The 18,099-nt window shown below is 32.4% G+C and overlaps 3 protein-coding genes across 3 annotated transcripts; 1 reads left to right on the top strand and 2 right to left on the bottom strand.

The window, feature by feature from the left end:
- The first annotated feature begins 9,155 nt into the window (after window positions 1-9,155).
- Window positions 9,156-17,685, top strand: LOC148276938 (meiotic nuclear division protein 1 homolog). The gene is made up of 6 exons (XM_088233565.1): window positions 9,156-9,355; window positions 14,972-15,062; window positions 15,371-15,507; window positions 16,014-16,119; window positions 16,408-16,554; window positions 17,484-17,685. Exons 2-6 carry the CDS (start codon window positions 14,973-14,975, stop codon window positions 17,619-17,621), a joined length of 618 nt encoding a protein of 205 aa, XP_088089691.1. The 5' UTR covers window positions 9,156-9,355; window position 14,972; the 3' UTR covers window positions 17,622-17,685.
- Window positions 13,079-14,698, bottom strand: LOC148276939 (zinc finger HIT domain-containing protein 1). The gene is made up of 2 exons (XM_088233566.1): window positions 14,373-14,698; window positions 13,079-13,294 (listed from the first exon to the last, which is right to left on the bottom strand). The coding sequence occupies exons 1-2, from the start codon at window positions 14,696-14,698 to the stop codon at window positions 13,159-13,161; spliced, it is 462 nt and encodes a 153-aa protein (XP_088089692.1). The 3' UTR covers window positions 13,079-13,158.
- Window positions 14,738-17,970, bottom strand: LOC148276937 (general transcription factor IIH subunit 5-like). Its single transcript, XM_088233567.1, has 2 exons — window positions 17,848-17,970; window positions 14,738-14,924 (listed from the first exon to the last, which is right to left on the bottom strand). Exons 1-2 carry the CDS (start codon window positions 17,880-17,882, stop codon window positions 14,738-14,740), a joined length of 222 nt encoding a protein of 73 aa, XP_088089693.1. The 5' UTR covers window positions 17,883-17,970.
- Between the last annotated feature and the right edge of the window lie 129 nt (window positions 17,971-18,099).

Genomic DNA, 18,099 nt, shown 5'->3' with positions numbered 1-18,099 from the left:
GATTCTCAGTAAAAACACAAGAATTAAATGTGTTTTTTCTAAAGCTTTAGTATTCTGTGTAGATATTCACCACTGCAATTGGGCCTCCTGACCTGTAGAGGTGCAATAAAAATAACATATAAATACATCACCTCATGAATACATCATATCATGAATACATCATATTATGAATACATCATATCATGAATACGTCATGAATACTTATTTGTGAAATTAGCTTTCAATAAGCGCACATATTATATAGTATACGCTTACATTTCATTAAAAAAAACTCCTTAATATTCCAATTTAAAAAAAAGAATAACCCGCTAAGCTTACATTTTAAAGGCTTGTCAGCAGGTGGGAGAGAGGCGGTATAGAAGGAAGTTATGAAAAACACACCACAATACTTGGAAAAATTAATTGAAGAAAAATCTTTCTTGGATTTTTTTCTTGCAACTGGCGGGAATCGAACCCGCAACGCCAGTTTTACAGTTGACCGTCTAACCGCAGACCCTGAAAGAAGTGGGTAGTGTAATGTTTTGTCTCAAAATGTTCCCGGTTCGATTCCTGGCCCACATTTCAACACTTTACGCCACACTGTTTGATGACGAAGAAAAATCTATTTGTATACTAAATCAAATGCTCGTCCAAGGCCTAGGTAATTTATTCTGCTATGAAAAAGACCTAAGAATAAATATTACTTACTGACCTTGTCAGTAGTTGAACCCGGGACCTCGTATTGTATTGTATCAACATTTACGCCAAAAACAAACAAAACATCACGCCATTTCCCCGTGGGAGTAGGCAGAGAGAATAGGACCCACATAAGTCTGTCTTTACATTTAGACCCCGCTTTCTCTACAGGCATACATCTTCTCACACACGCGCGTCTATTATACCGACTTTTTGCATGTCCATCTTCAATTTTTTGTTGGATTTAGTCATGCCATGTCTTTCTCGGTCTTCCTTATTTTCCGTCTCCATCCAAATTCGCATCGTAAATCTTTTAGGCGTTTTTCGACGTCTATTCGCTCTACAAGTCCAAACCAGTGCAGAACTTATCTTGATTTTGTCGATAATTCTTATCGCAGCCTTACATAATGCCCGGATCTCGCCATTTGCGTACCTATCGCGTCACACGTACCTACTGGTCGAGTAAATAGAGCTGGCGAGTTCGCCAAACTTACACAAACGCATTAAAAATCTACAGGATGTTGATTTTAATAAGTTAAATTTCAACCATTTAAATCACTTTCTTGATTTGAGATCCGTACGTTATGTAAAGTTGAGATAAGCATTATCGACAAAATCAAGGAAGGAGCTCTGCGTTGGTTTGGACATGCAGAGCGAATGGACGGCGAAATAACGGCCAAAAATATTTACAATGTGAATGTTGATGAATGCAGAAATAGAGGAAGACCGAGAAAGACATGGCATGACCAAATCCAACAAATACTCGAAGATGGATGTGTCAAAATCCCACTCTACTACACCTGTTTGTCCTAGCTTTAATTTCCTTAAGTTGTATTTTATTTCAATTGTACCTGTATATATTATAAATAAATGTACTTATCATTGTTTAATGTATTGAATAAGTCCGTAAATAAATAAATAAACCAGGTTTCAATTTTTCCGGCACAAATTATTTACAACTTTCAGGAAATGGTCTGAAAATAAAAATATTTGAGTAAATAATAAGAAGTATTTCTATTTTTCTTTAAAAAATAAGTAAATAAATAAACGTCGTCGGGTATTCGTTTTCCCAGCGCTCACATGTGAACTGCGACTGAATTTTCGTACTGTCCTAGTCCTGCGCGGTCCAGACTTTTCACGGAACTGGGACATGACAATATTGTCATTTCTTTTGTATTGTCCACCTGTAAACGGCCCTTAAGGGTCGCCACCAGGACGGCACTGAGAACGAATAATTTCGCCTCCTGCGACTAACATTGTGTCGTTATATTCTATATAATTTATTTGTTATTCTTCCATGGCATTACTACATACTATTCAGTCCTATTTAACTGCCCGGGATGGCTAGGTAGATTGTAAGACACCGGCTTAAGTCAATAAACCGACCTTTATATATATGTATTTATATACATAAATGAGCCAATGTATTAAAATGTATAAGTACACTGCCAAATATTTTTGATGATTTTAATGCTACTGTAGATTATCGCAACTGTAATAATAATATCGAAATGGTTGATAAATGCATATATCTAGTATCTAGGAAACAAAGTCAAGATTCAACAATATTTTAAGTTTGTCCAAATTTTTGTAGACAAGAACTGGATTCAACTCCCTGGGGAGCTGTTTATATTAACATATTACAAAAGAGATGAAGAACATTTAAGAGAAGGTAATATAAAAGTCTAGCCATCTACAGGGCTTATGACCTGTCAATGGCTGGTTTAAGTGGCCACTTTACACACTGTGTAACATTCACCATTCTGCCTATATTTGAACATCTATATTCCTTAAATTCTTTCATCTGTTGATGTTTGTGAAGTTAAAGAGCTGAAACCTTTATTTATGCGAGTGAGATTCATCTAATTGAATTATTTCAGCATACTAGGCAACGCCTGAAAATGCTATTTTTTCAATTTCTATACTTCTTCATGGACCAGGTAATTTATCAACAATATTTTGACCAGCCATTGACAGGTCATAAGCCCTGTAGATGCGTAGACTTCTATATTACCTTCTCTTAAATGTTCTTCATCTCTGTTGTAATATGTTAAAGTCAAGATTAGTAATGATAACCAGACAGCAGAGTTGACAATGAAAATAGATCTAAGTTGGGTTGCTTTCGGCAAGCTAATGTATATTCTTGAAAATAAACAAGTCCCAGTATGCTTAACAGACAAATCCATGAATCGTGTATATTGTCGGTGACGACATACGAACTAGAAACCATGCCTGTGACACAGAAAAGTAGCCAGTTACTAAAATGAACGCTACGATCTGTAGAAAGACTTAATAAGAGTGTAGATACCGACCTGAGTCGTAGATATCATGTAGGTAGTGTACATTGAAAGAATCCACAACATACTCGAATCCGTTTAAAAGACTAAATGTCTTTCTTCGGATTCACTCATACAAGCAAGCAATTTTTTTTTCACTACGAATTGATTATATTTCATCCTTTACTAACCAAATTCAGTAAGGAAAGGCGCGAACAAATATTTACATTTACAACTTTCAATGTCCCTTTCACTGTTCCTCTAAAACCACCCCTCATCCTCTACAAGGTAGAGACAAAGGGAAATATAAATAAATCCTTCACCCATTTCAAACCCCTTTATGTCGACAGTGATAGGAAACGTTGGTTACTACTCTCTGGAGCACCAGAACGCCCCCAGGTGACAGTCAAGGCCAGTCACCGGCAGCGCACCCAAAAGCAGCAGACTTACCCAAAGACTACTGGTTGCAAACCAACTTTTGCAGGTAGTGTACAGGACCTCGGCGAGGCAAAATGGTGGCAGGCGGACACCCAGAAAAATAAAGTGCAGACCATGCGCAAACAAAAGAAATGTTGGAAGGCCACAAAAAGGTGGGTCGATGACATTGCCTCGATAGCAGGTAAAACATGGATGATGGAATCGGGTGATAGGAAGAAATGGAGACGTTTGGAAGCGGCCGCCGTCCAGCAGTTGAAAGATCAAGGCCGAAGAAGAAGTAGTAGTAGATTGTTGGCCCTAAAGAAAATATTGACATTTGAGCGATTAGTTGATTTTACACGTGGGAAGGTTTCGTCAATACTTAGAAAAAGTGTGACGCGAGTAATTCTTTTTTATTCAACGTTTTAACGAAGTGGCGATCATAAATAGGTAATTATTATTTCTTTTTCTTTTTCATCTTGATATAGGGCGGACGTCAACAGATTCTTATTTTATTTGGGAAATCAACAGTTCTACATTCATAGTTATTGTAAACAAACAGATATAGTGTATAAACTCAGAACTAATAACAGATTTCCACAAAGTATACAAAGTTACTAAAGAAAATATATTACATATTAAATAAATACATATAAGTTTGTACATATAAAAATGTTATTTTCATGTACTAATATTTTTCAATAATCAAAGAATTTTTAAATATTTTTTTAAGAACAGTAAGTTAATGTAAATTGGGTGGTATTAGGACAAGAATGTGTGCTCTAATAATAACAATGTAACGTATATTTCATTTATAAGTCACGAGCTGAACCCGGCAATGCTTTGCTATTGCTAGATTTGAGTTCATACTCGTATATAGATTAAATGAACAAAATCAAATTCTGTCGAAATACGATCTCTCAGGGGAATGTGTAGTAAAAATATGTGCGATAGATACACAAATGTTGAAATCCATACATTATGTAAGGCTGAGATAAGCACTATCGACAAAATCAAGAAAGGAGCTCTGCGCTGGTTTGGACATGTAGAGCGAATGGACAGCGAAAGAACGGCTAAGAATATTTATAGTACGAATGTTGATGGATGCAGAAATAGAGGAAGACCGAGAAAGACATGGCATGACCAAATTCAACAAATATTTGAAGATGGATATGGCAAAAGTTGGAATAATCGGCGCGCGTGCATGAGAAGAGCTATGAATGTAGTGGAAGCGAGATCTGAATGCAAAGATAGAGTGATGTGGCGTTCTATACTCTCTATCTACCCTTAAGGGGAAACGGCGTGATAGTTTGTTGTTGTTATTGTCAAAAAACCATACAGAAAAGACGAAAACAGACAGAAAATACGTGAATACGTTTGTATGAAGAAAAGTCGGACCGCGTTTCCTTTTAAGATTAAATATAATTAAGTATATTTACAAAAATTTACTAAAAATCTTTAGTAAAAACCGTTCGGATTAACCTAAAAAAGATGTAACTTTTCATTGGTAGATAGGTACTTGTTTATGATCCAAATTTAAAAGTAATAGATATACAATTATTTAATTTAAGTAGGTACCCAAGTACTTGTTTGTATTTGAATTTCAAAACATAAAATAATTTATTATTTTCACAACAAAGAATTCTTTTAGCAAATGTCAAACTCGGCTCAGGGATGCATTTTAGTCAGGAATGCGATTTTCAAAAATGTATAGAATGTCTTTTGATATTGTTTTAGTAAAAAGAAACAAATGGATATAAATTATAAGAAATTTAAGGAAATACTCTGATTGTGATTCATAAAAAAATTAAACATTAAAACAACAGCTTTCTATATCCACAAAAAAACAACTTCCGTCCATTTTTTTTGTATCCGTATTCTCGGCGAATGCAACCCTTGTGATGGATAAAAAAAACATTTACGCTCCTATCTTTTTTTGTACTTAATAAATTGAAGATTTTATGAGCTATAAACCTTCTCGCGGCAGAGATGTACATTTATCTGAAAACCGCACGCAAATCGGTCTGGTAGTTATTCAGTCCATCGAGGAGAACCATTCGAACATTGCATTTTATATATAGATAGAAGATAGATTTAACACATATTTCTTAACCTTCTGTTTGAATTTTGATATTTTTTTCTTCATAAATGCTTTTTCCCTTTTCATAATATTTTTTTACTGCCTTATATAAAATATAATTTTGTGACTTCGCCTTTTTTCTAAATGGAAGTCTGATTTTTTACCTTTTTTCTGGTATTATGATCATGTTCATGTTGGCTTTGATATTTTTTTTTGCAAAATACTGTGTTTTTATTTATTAATAATATTATATTGATATTAATTAACCAGTATACTTATAATTACACTGGAAACTTTTTTTACACGGGGTATACGTTCCACAGGGTACCGTATAAAAAAAGTATACTTAAAAAAAAAAATGCTGGATAGTTAAAAAAAAAAAATTGTATGTTACATTTTTTTCTTAAATATAACAAAACATCTATTTTGATCAATTTAAGTATTTACTTTTAAAAATCGTATAAAAGATTACTCATTATCACTTTCATATCGTGGGGTAATTACTAGAACTAGGTAACATCGAAATCAGCATTTTTGAGTTAACTACTAAAAACACATATTTTTATCTTCCTCCGTGAATGCTGCAAATAGACAACTCGTGATCCATTCAAATCACATTATGTTTTTTTGAGTGCATGACTTGTATATTTGTAGCATTTATGAAGGAGGATAAAAACATTTGTTTTTAATGGGTAAACTCACAAATGCTGATTTTGGAGTTACCTAGTTGTAGTCCCGTGATATTATATTATACGGCGAATTAGTAAGAGAGCGGTGCGTAGGGAATTCCAATATCGAATAGTCAAATTATATTACCATGACGTATTGTTAAATTAATGTAGATTTTTTTTATTAAACTTTTGGATAGTGTCATTTTCAAAATCGAGGTTTAAAAAACGAGGTTTCAGTGTATATTGATACTTATTTATAAGCCGTATTATTTTATCAAGTATTCACGTCGCGTCATGTAAGTATAATTAGACAATATTCATGAGACTTACCTAAAGCACTCAAATATTTCAATTTTGGGGGCCATTTCTAACAGTTGTAAATAACTGACTGTTAGAAAATGGGATCCAAGTTGTGGTAGAGCGGGGTGCGAACCCACAACCCGGTTCATTATCACATGATAAAAAATAGTTAAAATTGATATTAATATATTTTTAAATACACTCACAGTAGAAAATATTTTTTTTCTTTTAAATTATTTATTTATTTTATTTTAATTTATTTTAATAGGTAATTCAACAAAGATAAATACTAGAAAACATACCATTTGAAAGCATTCGTCGATACAATTTTACATGCATACATATCTTCAATTATAGAATTACACAAAATAGATTTATGTATTAAGTTGTAATACATATTTTTTAATATTTTTTTTATACAGGATACAATGCAATAAAAAATAAGTTGTACGTGTGAACTTATTGAATAAGATTTATTCCTAAGAGATTATTCGCAAAAGCTGAGAGAGTATCATGAAAAATGTCAATTTTATTTTTTGGGCAGTATATATTATATTTCAGACATATGCGGGCGATAGGTGTGTGGTATGTAGCATTATTTGAAAACAGAGGTAGTTTAAATTAGTTAGAATAAACGAAAAAATGCTGTAAAAGCAAATATATTATATCATATAATTATATCATCATCCTAACTTGTAAATACACAAATAGGCAAAAAAAATATTTTGGCGTATTCAGTTAAGACTTCAAATTAATGATCTATACATTTGTGTGTATAGATCATTTGAAAACTTCGCTATAATTGGTTACTGAATTGGAAAGTATTTTTACTCTTCTCTGAACAAAAGTAAGTTTGGGAGTTTTGGGACTTACTATAAGAGTTTTACGAGTTAGACTGACGATGTTAATAATACATATTTTATGTTTATTCACAATTGATTGTTGGTAAATACACTTCACCGATCTCTTAAGAGGAAACGCAGTCTGACTTTTCTTCATATTTTCTTCGTATTTTCTCCCTGGATTTATAGAACTACAGCAGTGTTTTTTTTTACAAACTATATTAAAATATAGATATTTACCATTGGCGAGTCCCTACCGTTTTGCTTTTTTGATAAATAATCAAAAAACCCTTGAAATCGCCCAGTTTTTTCTGCCGTCTTCGGACGTACGGTATACAAATGTGGTAACGATTTTCAAAAAACGCAAAATGTACGGACATAGAAAATTTCATTCTGATATACTTTCTTTAAAAAAACAACAGAATCGGTTCAGTTTTAGGGTGCGGAAAACGGGACATCGAAACGTCGATTTTAACTAGGGATTATCAGTACGACGCGACGTACAGTTGTCTTTTTCGCACAGTATCAGGAAGGTATTATTATGCGAGAGTGACAGAATAACAATATTCAAATATCTATTTTAAAAATCTACTCCACGCATATTATCCTCTTAATATTTTTATTAGCATTGTCTATGGATTATAGAACGTTTGACGTGGAACAATATTTTGACATTTCTTTCTCAGCGGGAAAAATATAGATCCCGTCTCGAAGTAAGTACGCGTGGTATTGAAAAACATTCTCGTTTGTTTTTGTACCTCACACAATAACACGCAGATAATATTGCCTTCATTATAATATTATATCCGACTGAATGACAATGTGTTATTCATCGTTACCACCTCTGCAAAATGGCGTGTTAGTTGTTCTTGCATGTTGATTCGCACTTTCCGTTTGGTCAAGGGTGAATACAGTAAGAATTCACTCCATTATTACACCTCAAACTAAATAACTTATTGAACCAATTAAATTAAAAAAATAATTTAACAGTAGCAAGGTACAGCTTTAGATACGAATGTTATCAGACAAACAAAAAAATACGTTTTTGTCTCGATAATTTCGTTAACCATTGTAAATATTTGTAAGTATCGTAGGTAATGTGCATATCAACCTATTTGAACGAATAAGACCAGAGACCAAAACATACATTTTTATTACGACGAACATGTCGACATTTTTTATTCCGTGTACATGTTTTCATAGATACTAATGATCCGAAAATTGCAGTATCATTGATTTTATGTTTTTTCAACGCATGCATCGCGAGAATACAATGTCAATGGGTCTCGGTTACTGTTGATTAGTACCTATTTATTTATTTAATGAGTATTTTATGAACATTTTTATTTCAATACAAACTGTTACTGTCATCTGTTGGCGAGTAGATCTCAAAACTCCGTAAAAAAATATTTAATTTCACGTGTGTACGGCCATCTGTTATCAAATAGAAATATCTCTTCTTGCTCATCTGTGTTAAATTTAAGAAAGTTCTTACACAACTTTATATAAACCTTTGGAAATAAAGAATTGAAAATCGCTTGATTAAAAAATCCGCTTTAGCCTATAAGACAATAAAATGCAAAGAGAGGTGGGTCTTTTCTATGCTGGGATAAGCAGTTTTAGACTCTTCCTCTCTAACTATGTACCAAAATATTTATATTAATGATTTCTTCGTAAATATGTTTGTAGATGTTTTGTTTCTTCACATTGTTTCCGTTTTATTTCGGTAAAATGTAACAGTTGCTTTGATTGCTATAGTTTTTATGAATTAATTGCCGTGTCACTTTATATGTACAGTGCTGTATTGTACATTTAATTAAATAAATTAAAATACGAAATGACTGAATGACCCCAATAATATTTCCACGTGAAAAATATGTTTTTAATTATTACACGAGTAGGTAGGTACTTAACATGGAAACAATAAAATATTATTAATCCTGGCAACCTTTCTGCAGCGGGAAAAAAATATAGTTTGGTTTGGGTTGATAATTTGACACAATTTTTGGTCTTAGCTCTTAGCCAAAAAGTATTTCTGCAAATACATGTTTAAAGATTAAAGAGATTTACTATTACGATAATATAACAACACACGTGAGTTAAATTTTAAATTGAATATTACTTTTAAAAATGTTTGAATGTATCTATTATAAAATGTACTATTAACTACAGTGATTTCTTTTCTACAAAATTTCTAAAAATGAGAGTTCATTCAATTTTGCCAGTTACGATAAAGGACTCGAAACAGTCAATAATCTATACATATACCTAATCGATTCATCAAGCTAATATACAAAACAAAGTTATTACTGTTTTGTCACGTGAGAAAATATTCAAATTACCAAAATATAATCACTACAAAATACACACATAGGTACATTTAGATGTTCAGATAACTAAATGAGAATTGACATTCCTAATCTAGAACTACCTATAGTAAATTTAAGGCAATCAACGAAACAGGAAGTGTACCATTCTTAGCAATTTTGAGGTAACATTGAATGAAAATTGAAAATATCATTTTTTTATGCAATTGGTAGGTAGTATGAATTTGAAGGTAAAATTCAATTTTTGTAATTTAATGACTTAAATTTGTTATTTATTTATTTAACAGTTTTTTCCCTCTTTACAAACGCGTTGTGTTTTAACATCATGTATTTACAGTAATTTCTTAGTATACCTAATTCCGAAAAAATCTCCCTCCTTTTGACAACATTAGTTCGTTATTAAAATAATTCAGTAAACATATTATGTAGATGGGTTATTCCGTGGTTCTGTTAGGATATAATCCGTTGAAAGATCATCCTGATTTGAGATTAGTTAATTGCGTTATTTATAATTACGTATGATATGATTATTAAATGGTACCTACACAGTATCAATTACTTACATGAGATTTACTTTCACTCAGTTTACAAGGCAAGAATAATTTATAATAACGATTTTTAGAGAGTAATTGGAACGTATACGCTGGGAGCTGTCGGCATGGAAAAGAGTGTGATCTGTTTGAGGCGCTTTGTTTTATAATCTTTGACAGTGCCCTCTGTTGGCGGGTCTTGCATTCAGCGCAATGTTATTTTACAATTCCACCGTAGTATCTCCGATCTAGATCAGGTTCATGGTTGAAACTCTACCACAACTCGTTTTCCACATTCTAACTTTGTTATTTTTGACTAGTTAAAAATATTCTTAGGTATTTTTGGGTAATTTAACATCTTTTCCGTAACCGTACCCAGTACAATGGGCAGTCCATTTTGCACTCCTGTTGCACTGCGACTCGATCCTTTAATACACGAATGTGAGATGATCAATCTTACTATTTAGATCCAGTCTAGGGAGTGTAAAATATGTATTACAGCAGTACCACCTCTTTAAATAATTATTTTATGAAGGGGACTGAAGGAGCAATTTAGTTTAAAACGAGGAGTAAATTATAAGAATGCAAATGCCATATTTTTTATTTATGAAAAGTCCTAATTCTACTTGGAACACCGCAACATTTTTTTTATTCTTGATTCGTAATTATGATACAAACTCACATGGTTTAGGATTGATGGTGTAATGATGCTACGTGAGTAAAATATGTTCTGATCACAGGCGGCTCCTGACCAAAAACACTGGCAGGGCATTTCTTTATTTGTTGTAAACTACTAAAAATATTAAGTACGTATAATATAATAAGTCTGTCATGGTGTCATAAACAAGCGATAATATGTATGAGCAATAGCAGCCCGCACATTGAAACCAGATCGGAACACTAAATCCGCCTATGTTTCTGTTTAGATACTGTTTTATTTTTATTCTTTATTCGGATAACCAACAGCTGCAATTATCATATATAAAAAATAAACCAAATAACAAATAAGCCAATTACAGGTTTTCACAAATAGCTAACGGACTAACATTGTACTAACATCACATGTAACTAAATCACAATTCTTACCAATATTCTGTCAGTACGCATGTTCAAAGTGAACTACATACCTAGGCATGTGCTGGCACTGTAAAGATTACGTCGGTAGTCAGATGGCAGAAGGGACCATCAGTATATTTTTCTATTTTTTAGTTTTTAAAAGTTTTATTTAATGTTTCAGTAAATACACATAGCAAAAAAACAACATTATTTAGAAGGGTAATTTATTATTAAAAAGCAACACTAAAGTATTTTAGTTGGTGGATGTCTTGAAATTAAGTCATTTTTCAGCTCTCCTGAACATTTTTGAAAATTGCAGATGGTCCCTTCTGCCATCTGACTACCGATGTGTATTATCTTCTACCTCTAACGCATGATTTACCGCTATCAAGCATAGTCTATCTCGCTGAAGCTACTCCTTGGTATTTTTCATACAAATATGAGTAAAAGCTTGCGCAAAACAAAACACATTCAAAATATGTTAATAAAATCTACTTAATGTATGTTTTCAATTTTTACCATAAAAATACATTGTTATTTCTGTAAATAAAGTCTAACTAAAGAACTCCATAAATAATTATTAAAAATGCACTATACATCATGTTAGAATTTTTTTATTTACCTTATAAAAATACATCATTTACATTTGTCGATACAACATTCATATTATATGGTTTCTCAAAAGGACATTTAAAATTCATAATAAAATATTATTAAAAGAGACTGTTGAAAAACAATAATTACTTTCAAATGCAAAAAGATGTATTAACATAAAATGTGAAAAAAAAATACGACAGTAAAATTGTTTTTCACAAATAAAGACTATCTGTAGTAAATTTAGGAATAGTAAGTTCAAACCAGAGTTCGAAAATATCATTATTATTATAAATATCAAAATATCTGATACATATAGCGATATATTAACATTTTATATTTATTTTCTATGAATATTACTAAAGAAAACTATGAGGATTTTTTACTAGAATAAGTAACCGATGCCTCTGAAACCCAATTCAAATCAGTATGTCTGGCTTCAGGATGTTGGTTAAAATATTTAAATAGGAATACTGATTTCACAACCTTTTCGGTACCCAGTCTATCTCTAAGTATGGACTGAACCAAACCAATGAATGAAAAGTACCTCTGCTGCTGTTGCTGAATATTATTCCCCTTGCTACGCATCCCCATTCCAGTCCACAACACACAACAAACGTGACTTTATGACGCCCAGGGAATCTCAGTAAAATTAATCACGGAGAAATGCGGGAAGGTCTTGTAAAAACAAAGACACTTACTAAATTATAAATATAATGATATTTCTATGGTTGGGGGGAACACTCACATAAGTCAATATGTCTTACTTTTCCATGAGACAGTTTTTTGTATCTCAAACATTGCGGGAATCAAATCTAACATTGAAAGAATGTTCTTTATTCTCTCCATACTTATAGGAATAAGACTATTCTTAATGATATGGAATACATAGTAAGAAATACTGTTTTTGACTTGTTTTGCAACACGTGTGAACAATTTTTTTTTTGTTTTTTTTTAATATAAAAAAAATAAAAATATTGGCGTTCTTATAATTAACACAGATACTTCAATTTTGGTGACCATTTTCAACGAGCTGTAAATAACTCATTATTAGAAAATGACCTCAGACCTCACACTGATTCAATAATTGCATACTACAAGATGAGCAAATAAAAAGAAATAGAAAATGTTGACTTATGTGATTGTTCCCCTCGTCCAAAGATATATAGTGATATATATCAGTTATATGTATCCTTCAAACCCTGGTTCAAACACGCAACATAAAAATTAAAAAAATAGTTGATCAAATCAATAGTGACCGTTTTTACATGCATTTTATCAGAACACTGATTAAATTAAATAAGTATGAATGCGATCTTAGAAATTTATTAACAGTCTTTCATCATTCATTACACTTAACAATGAAACATAAGACTAGATTATGATGAAATCACGCTGTCCACTTGAGACATCGCGTATCTAGATGTGTCCCAAGACATTTGACGCTGCAGTAGCGTGCACCACATGGCAAACATGTGTAGTTCGCAGGAAAACCACAAACAGCACAAAGATGTCGCTCCGGAAATCTGTAAAAAATAACACTTTTATGCAACAGAACAGAAAAAAGATTCAAGAGACAAATAAAATGAACTCTCTAAATAATGGCTGACTAAAGCTAGGGTTTCCTAGGACAGCGGTGCCCGTATTTTAACGGCCGTAGTGAACGGTGATGCGGTGGATAACCGTCGTAACGGTGACTAGAGTGTGGTTTTTTAGGAAAACGGTGTTATCAACACCATTTAACACCTTTTCCCTAGGAAACCACTCTCTAGTCGACGTTACGACGGCTGTCTACCGCATCACCGTTTACTACGGCCGTTAAAATACGAGCACCGCTGTCCTAGGAAACCCTAGCTTAAGCAATGCAAATGAAATTTAGAACCTACAAAGAGCAGACTTTTTTACTGTTAGAAAACACATAGGATCCACTCAGCAGACATTTTTTCCTCATGGGATTTACTCATATGGACATGTATAAATTTCTTATTTTTTGGAATATTTCACATCTAATGTTGATGGTTTGAAATAAATCTTATTTGACTAACAAACTGAGACACTTTTGTTGCTGATTGTTTTTTATAGGGACACAATTACGGCTTCCAGTCTCAACACAAATTCGAATCTCGAGACTGAGACAAGACTCAGAGACCAAATCTCTTAATTTTGAGACTATTTGATACTAACGATAATTCATTTAAATAAAAAGCGTATGTAGTAAATAAATCACATCATAGCATACTGTCAAACAGATATAGATCACTAGAATAACACATAGCCAAACTAAAATAACATCACAGAAAAATCTCCTTAAATTAATAACTAGTTAAGGGTGAGGTCGGGTAGCAACCAGAAGCCAGCATGCTCCAGACAAAGCTAAGGGAAAATATGCGCAGCTCTAGCATACATTCGAACAGTGCGGGGGCATAGGGCACGATATTAGTACACCAATAATGCAGCGTATTTCGTCATCTGTTAAATGAAGGCGAGGCGATCAGTCTTATGCTTCTTATACTTATGCCAGTCCCAGGGATAGTGAAAAATTACAACGAACCAGAGCCCTAAGTACCTTCAGGTGTGGTATGATGAAGATAAAATAATACTAACTTGGATTGTGGAGCTTGAGCGGAAACATAATTAGGGGGGTCAGGATTATACGCCCCGTCCTCTTCTAACAATTGAGCGAAAGATTTTCTAAATCTCATCTTATAATACTCCGCACTTTTTGTTTTTTTTCGTTTCGCTTTCACTTCATTTGTATCTTGGAATTTAGGGATTTTCTTAGACATAACAAGATCGGAATGAGGATCATCGTGAAAGTTATCTTGTTCCAACGCCTCTAAAGCTTTTCTAGCTCTTCGTTTTCTCGATGCTTCGTCTAATATCCTTTTTTTCTCCGAGTCCTTAATCCTACCGGATTCTCTTGCGGCCATATTGTTCGAGTTTTAATTGGTACTATGTTTTCTGCTGATTTACTGTCCCTTTTCATGGAGTGGAAAGTTGATTTGATCCATAAGATCATCTATTCTTCCTTGCAATGTTTCTACAATGTCAGCAGATATGAAGACGTGTGTTTCATCCAAATCTTGCAGAATAAATTTTCTTCCCAGAGCGAGTGTCTCATCAAGATGAAGTAGAAATTGTTTCATAGCATGGTCACTTAAAAAAAAACGAAAATGTAATTCAATATATAATTTTGTTTTCAGAATGTCTAAACGAAAGGGAGTCAGTGCAGATGAAAAGAGGACAAGAATGTTGGATTTGTTCTACGAGAAAAAAGAATTTTTCCAATTAAAGGTGGTAAAAATGTTACAGATGCATAACGTCGACGGCACATGAAACATCACCACTTAAGTCATCCAGATATGCCATTCGGCAAAAAATATTTTCAAACATTCCTAGTAAAAACAAAATAAAAAAAACATTGTTTGTAAAGTAAGATTTACACGTTTAAAAAAAAAAAAAAATTACTGAACAATTAAGAAAAACATGTCAATCTCTCTTCTCTAAAGTGGTCAAATTTGAGTTACGCGGTGATGGATTGCCATCGACGATAGACTGTAATCAAAAGATCATTTACCAAGCTTATTTTTTTTTATATTAAGGAACTCGAAAAGATTGCTCCAAAAGAAAAAGGCATTGTGGCCCAGTCAGTAAAGGAGGTTATTCAAGGATTAGTGGATGATAATCTAGTTGACACAGAAAAAATTGGAACATCTATATATTTTTGGGCATTCCCAAGGTAAACGTATTATTATTTTGTACCTACTTGTATATTTACTACTATCGCTTTGCCATTTCGCTGTAAGGGGTAGGCAGAGGATAGACCTCTACACATGTCTATCCTGACATACACTCCTAGCTTCTTCCAAATTCATGCATCTTGTCATACATACACTTCGGTTGTGTCTGCTTTTGACATTACACACCAGACTTAAGATTTTGGTTTATTTGATCATGCGATGTGTTTATTGGTCGTTTCCGTCATATGTTAACATGCATTCTTGCCATATATACCTATTTTACCATTTTTTATTTTTTATATTTGCTTTTAATTAATTATAAAAATTAACTCATAAACATATTTTTAAATTAAACAAAACTTGAAAAGATGCATTAATAAGACATTGATTTCAAAAATAATTTATGTTTAAATCATTAGCGTGCGTGGATATTTCGACAAAAAAAAGAGCTTAGTTTTAAACTACACCAATAATGTATTAACATGCATTTATTATGTAATTTCAGTAAAGCTAAAAATGAAAAGAAGCGTAAACTAGATGAGCTGACATTCAAACTAGAAGAATGCAAGAAGAAACTTTTAGCTTCTCAAGAAACTCTAACTAAAGAAAAGGTATTTTTTTAAAATAGCAAAAAGTATTTCTCAAAAAATTATAATACCAATATTTTAAAATAATATTTGAAACACCAACTTTATTTTTACATATCAGTGAAATATAACGACATTTATGGTAAAAAATGGTTTCTATAGGTGAAATATGATGTTTTCTTTAACAGAAAAAATCAGTTGCGATTTTTGTAAAGGCAAATTGTATATATATTTTTTATTTTTGTAAATACACGTTTTATTTATTTTTTTCTTATCATGTGTAACGAATTTATCTTTTCGCTTATTTATCAGGCAGGACGACAAAACGATGGCAATAGAAGTGACATAATGAGAAAACTAACAAGTATCAACTCAAAACATGCCGAATTGCAAAAAGACATACAAAAATATTGTCACGTGGATCCTGATGTGCTCATTAAACTGGAGTCAGATACAGCGGTATGATGATCAACGGAAAAGCTTGACTTAAGTTTTCAATACAATTTAAATGTTTTATTTCATGAATTACATTACAAGAAAATTTGTAGAAAATAGATTGTAAAATTTATTTACAGAATGTAACGAGTCTCATAGTGCATGGCTTATATGCACCTAAGGTAGGGTTGCCAACTTTTTTGACCTACGGTTAAAGGATGTAAAATGAAAACCAGGAGGTAAAACGAAAAACAACTAGAATCAAATGAGTTTATTTTTTTAAAATTACACACAATATATGTATTCACGAAACGTAATTTAAAAAATTATTATTAATGAAAAACAACATCACTGCTATGTGGGTATTTTGTAAAGATTTTAATTTTTTGCGCGCAGATTCCGAATGATATTTTGAGAAAAGTTAGTTAACTACATTAAAAACACTCTAAGCTGTGGCATTTGCGATTGAAATTAACGAATAAGTGCAAAATTTATTTTTTATTCCTTTCCCACATTCATCATAACAATTTATATAAAAATTAAAGTCTACCACCTTAGCTGCGCTCGAAACAACTATACAAACTTTTTGTAACAAACAGTAATCGATTCCAGGAGATTTTAGCTACATTCCGGGAGTCGGGATATTAAAAAAATTAACAGCTTATTTCGGTAAAATTCTAGAATTTAGGGAAGGTTAGCAACCTTAACCATAGGGCATAAATAACATTTAAATATGATTGTGGTGATGTTTAAATATCACAGACACATATTATAATTCATTCTAGTGCTTTCACACTTAAAGATCACGCAGATGGGGGGTATTGTCTAAGGTTAACCCAGTTGCACAGTTTGAACCTGAACTGTGCAATCAGGTTTCCTGCAATACATAGGACTCTCCTAATGCTTACATAATTTGAGGGATTCAAATTTAGTTATCTGTTATTTTCTCATAGGAAACGAAGAATGCGGCCAACCGATGGACCGAGAATTTATTTGCTGTCAGAAGTTGGTGCAAATCAGTAATGGGATCAGAAGAAAATACATTTAACCAGCACTTTGGAATTCCGTCAGAATTAGATTACATAGACTAAAATATGTGAAGAATAAAAGCTCTTATTAAAACTTAATACAATAGATAATACTTATTAAACAAAACTATCCAGAAAACATGTTTTTTTTTGTTTTGTATATAATGATAGAGAATCATTTAATTTAGTTATAGGTTAATAATGAATGTGCCGGTGGCAAAGAAGATTGATTTCAAATTGAGGGAACGCAAGAACATAATAAATTACAAAAGATAATATTTATACCAACCATTCAACAAGAACTCCTTTCATAACATTTACCATTTTCAAACATAAATAATGCGTCCGAAATTGACAATACGATATGACAGAAGCAGATTCTCGTTATTTCCAAAAATAAAAAGCGAAAGACAAGAGACAAAACAAAATTGAACATAGAAACTAGCCAGAGACAATCACGGTAAATGTACAAATGGGTAAGTTGTACAACAAATTTCACTCAACCAATAAATCTTGTAAATTATCATCAAGTTGTGTTTTG

This window comes from Micrasema longulum, unplaced genomic scaffold (genome assembly GCF_059751315.1).
Source record: "Micrasema longulum isolate JH-2025_06_02 unplaced genomic scaffold, ASM5975131v1 h1tg001123l, whole genome shotgun sequence".
NCBI classification, from domain to species: Eukaryota; Metazoa; Arthropoda; class Insecta; order Trichoptera; family Brachycentridae; genus Micrasema; species Micrasema longulum.
The sequence above is the reverse complement of the archived record's forward strand: the minus strand, read 5'-3'. Positions and strand labels throughout refer to the sequence as shown.

What these genes read in the sequence shown, in the direction of transcription:
- LOC148276939 (XM_088233566.1), bottom strand. Translation starts at nt 14,698, where the DNA reads ATGGCCGCAAGAGAATCCGGTAGGATTAAGGACTCGGAGAAAAAAAGG. An exon ending in GCTCAAGCTCCACAATCCAA is followed by an intron (nt 13,295 to 14,372) that starts GTTAGTATTATT and finishes TATTTTTTACAG; the next exon opens with ATTTCCGGAGCGACATCTTT.
- LOC148276938 (XM_088233565.1), top strand. Translation starts at nt 14,973, where the DNA reads ATGTCTAAACGAAAGGGAGTCAGTGCAGATGAAAAGAGGACAAGAATG. An exon ending in TATTTTTGGGCATTCCCAAG is followed by an intron (nt 15,508 to 16,013) that starts GTAAACGTATTA and finishes ATGTAATTTCAG; the next exon opens with TAAAGCTAAAAATGAAAAGA. An exon ending in AACTGGAGTCAGATACAGCG is followed by an intron (nt 16,555 to 17,483) that starts GTATGATGATCA and finishes ATTTTCTCATAG; the next exon opens with GAAACGAAGAATGCGGCCAA.
- LOC148276937 (XM_088233567.1), bottom strand. Translation starts at nt 17,882, where the DNA reads ATGGTAAATGTTATGAAAGGAGTTCTTGTTGAATG. An exon ending in AAAGGAGTTCTTGTTGAATG is followed by an intron (nt 14,925 to 17,847) that starts GTTGGTATAAAT and finishes TTTTTTTTTAAG; the next exon opens with TGACCATGCTATGAAACAAT.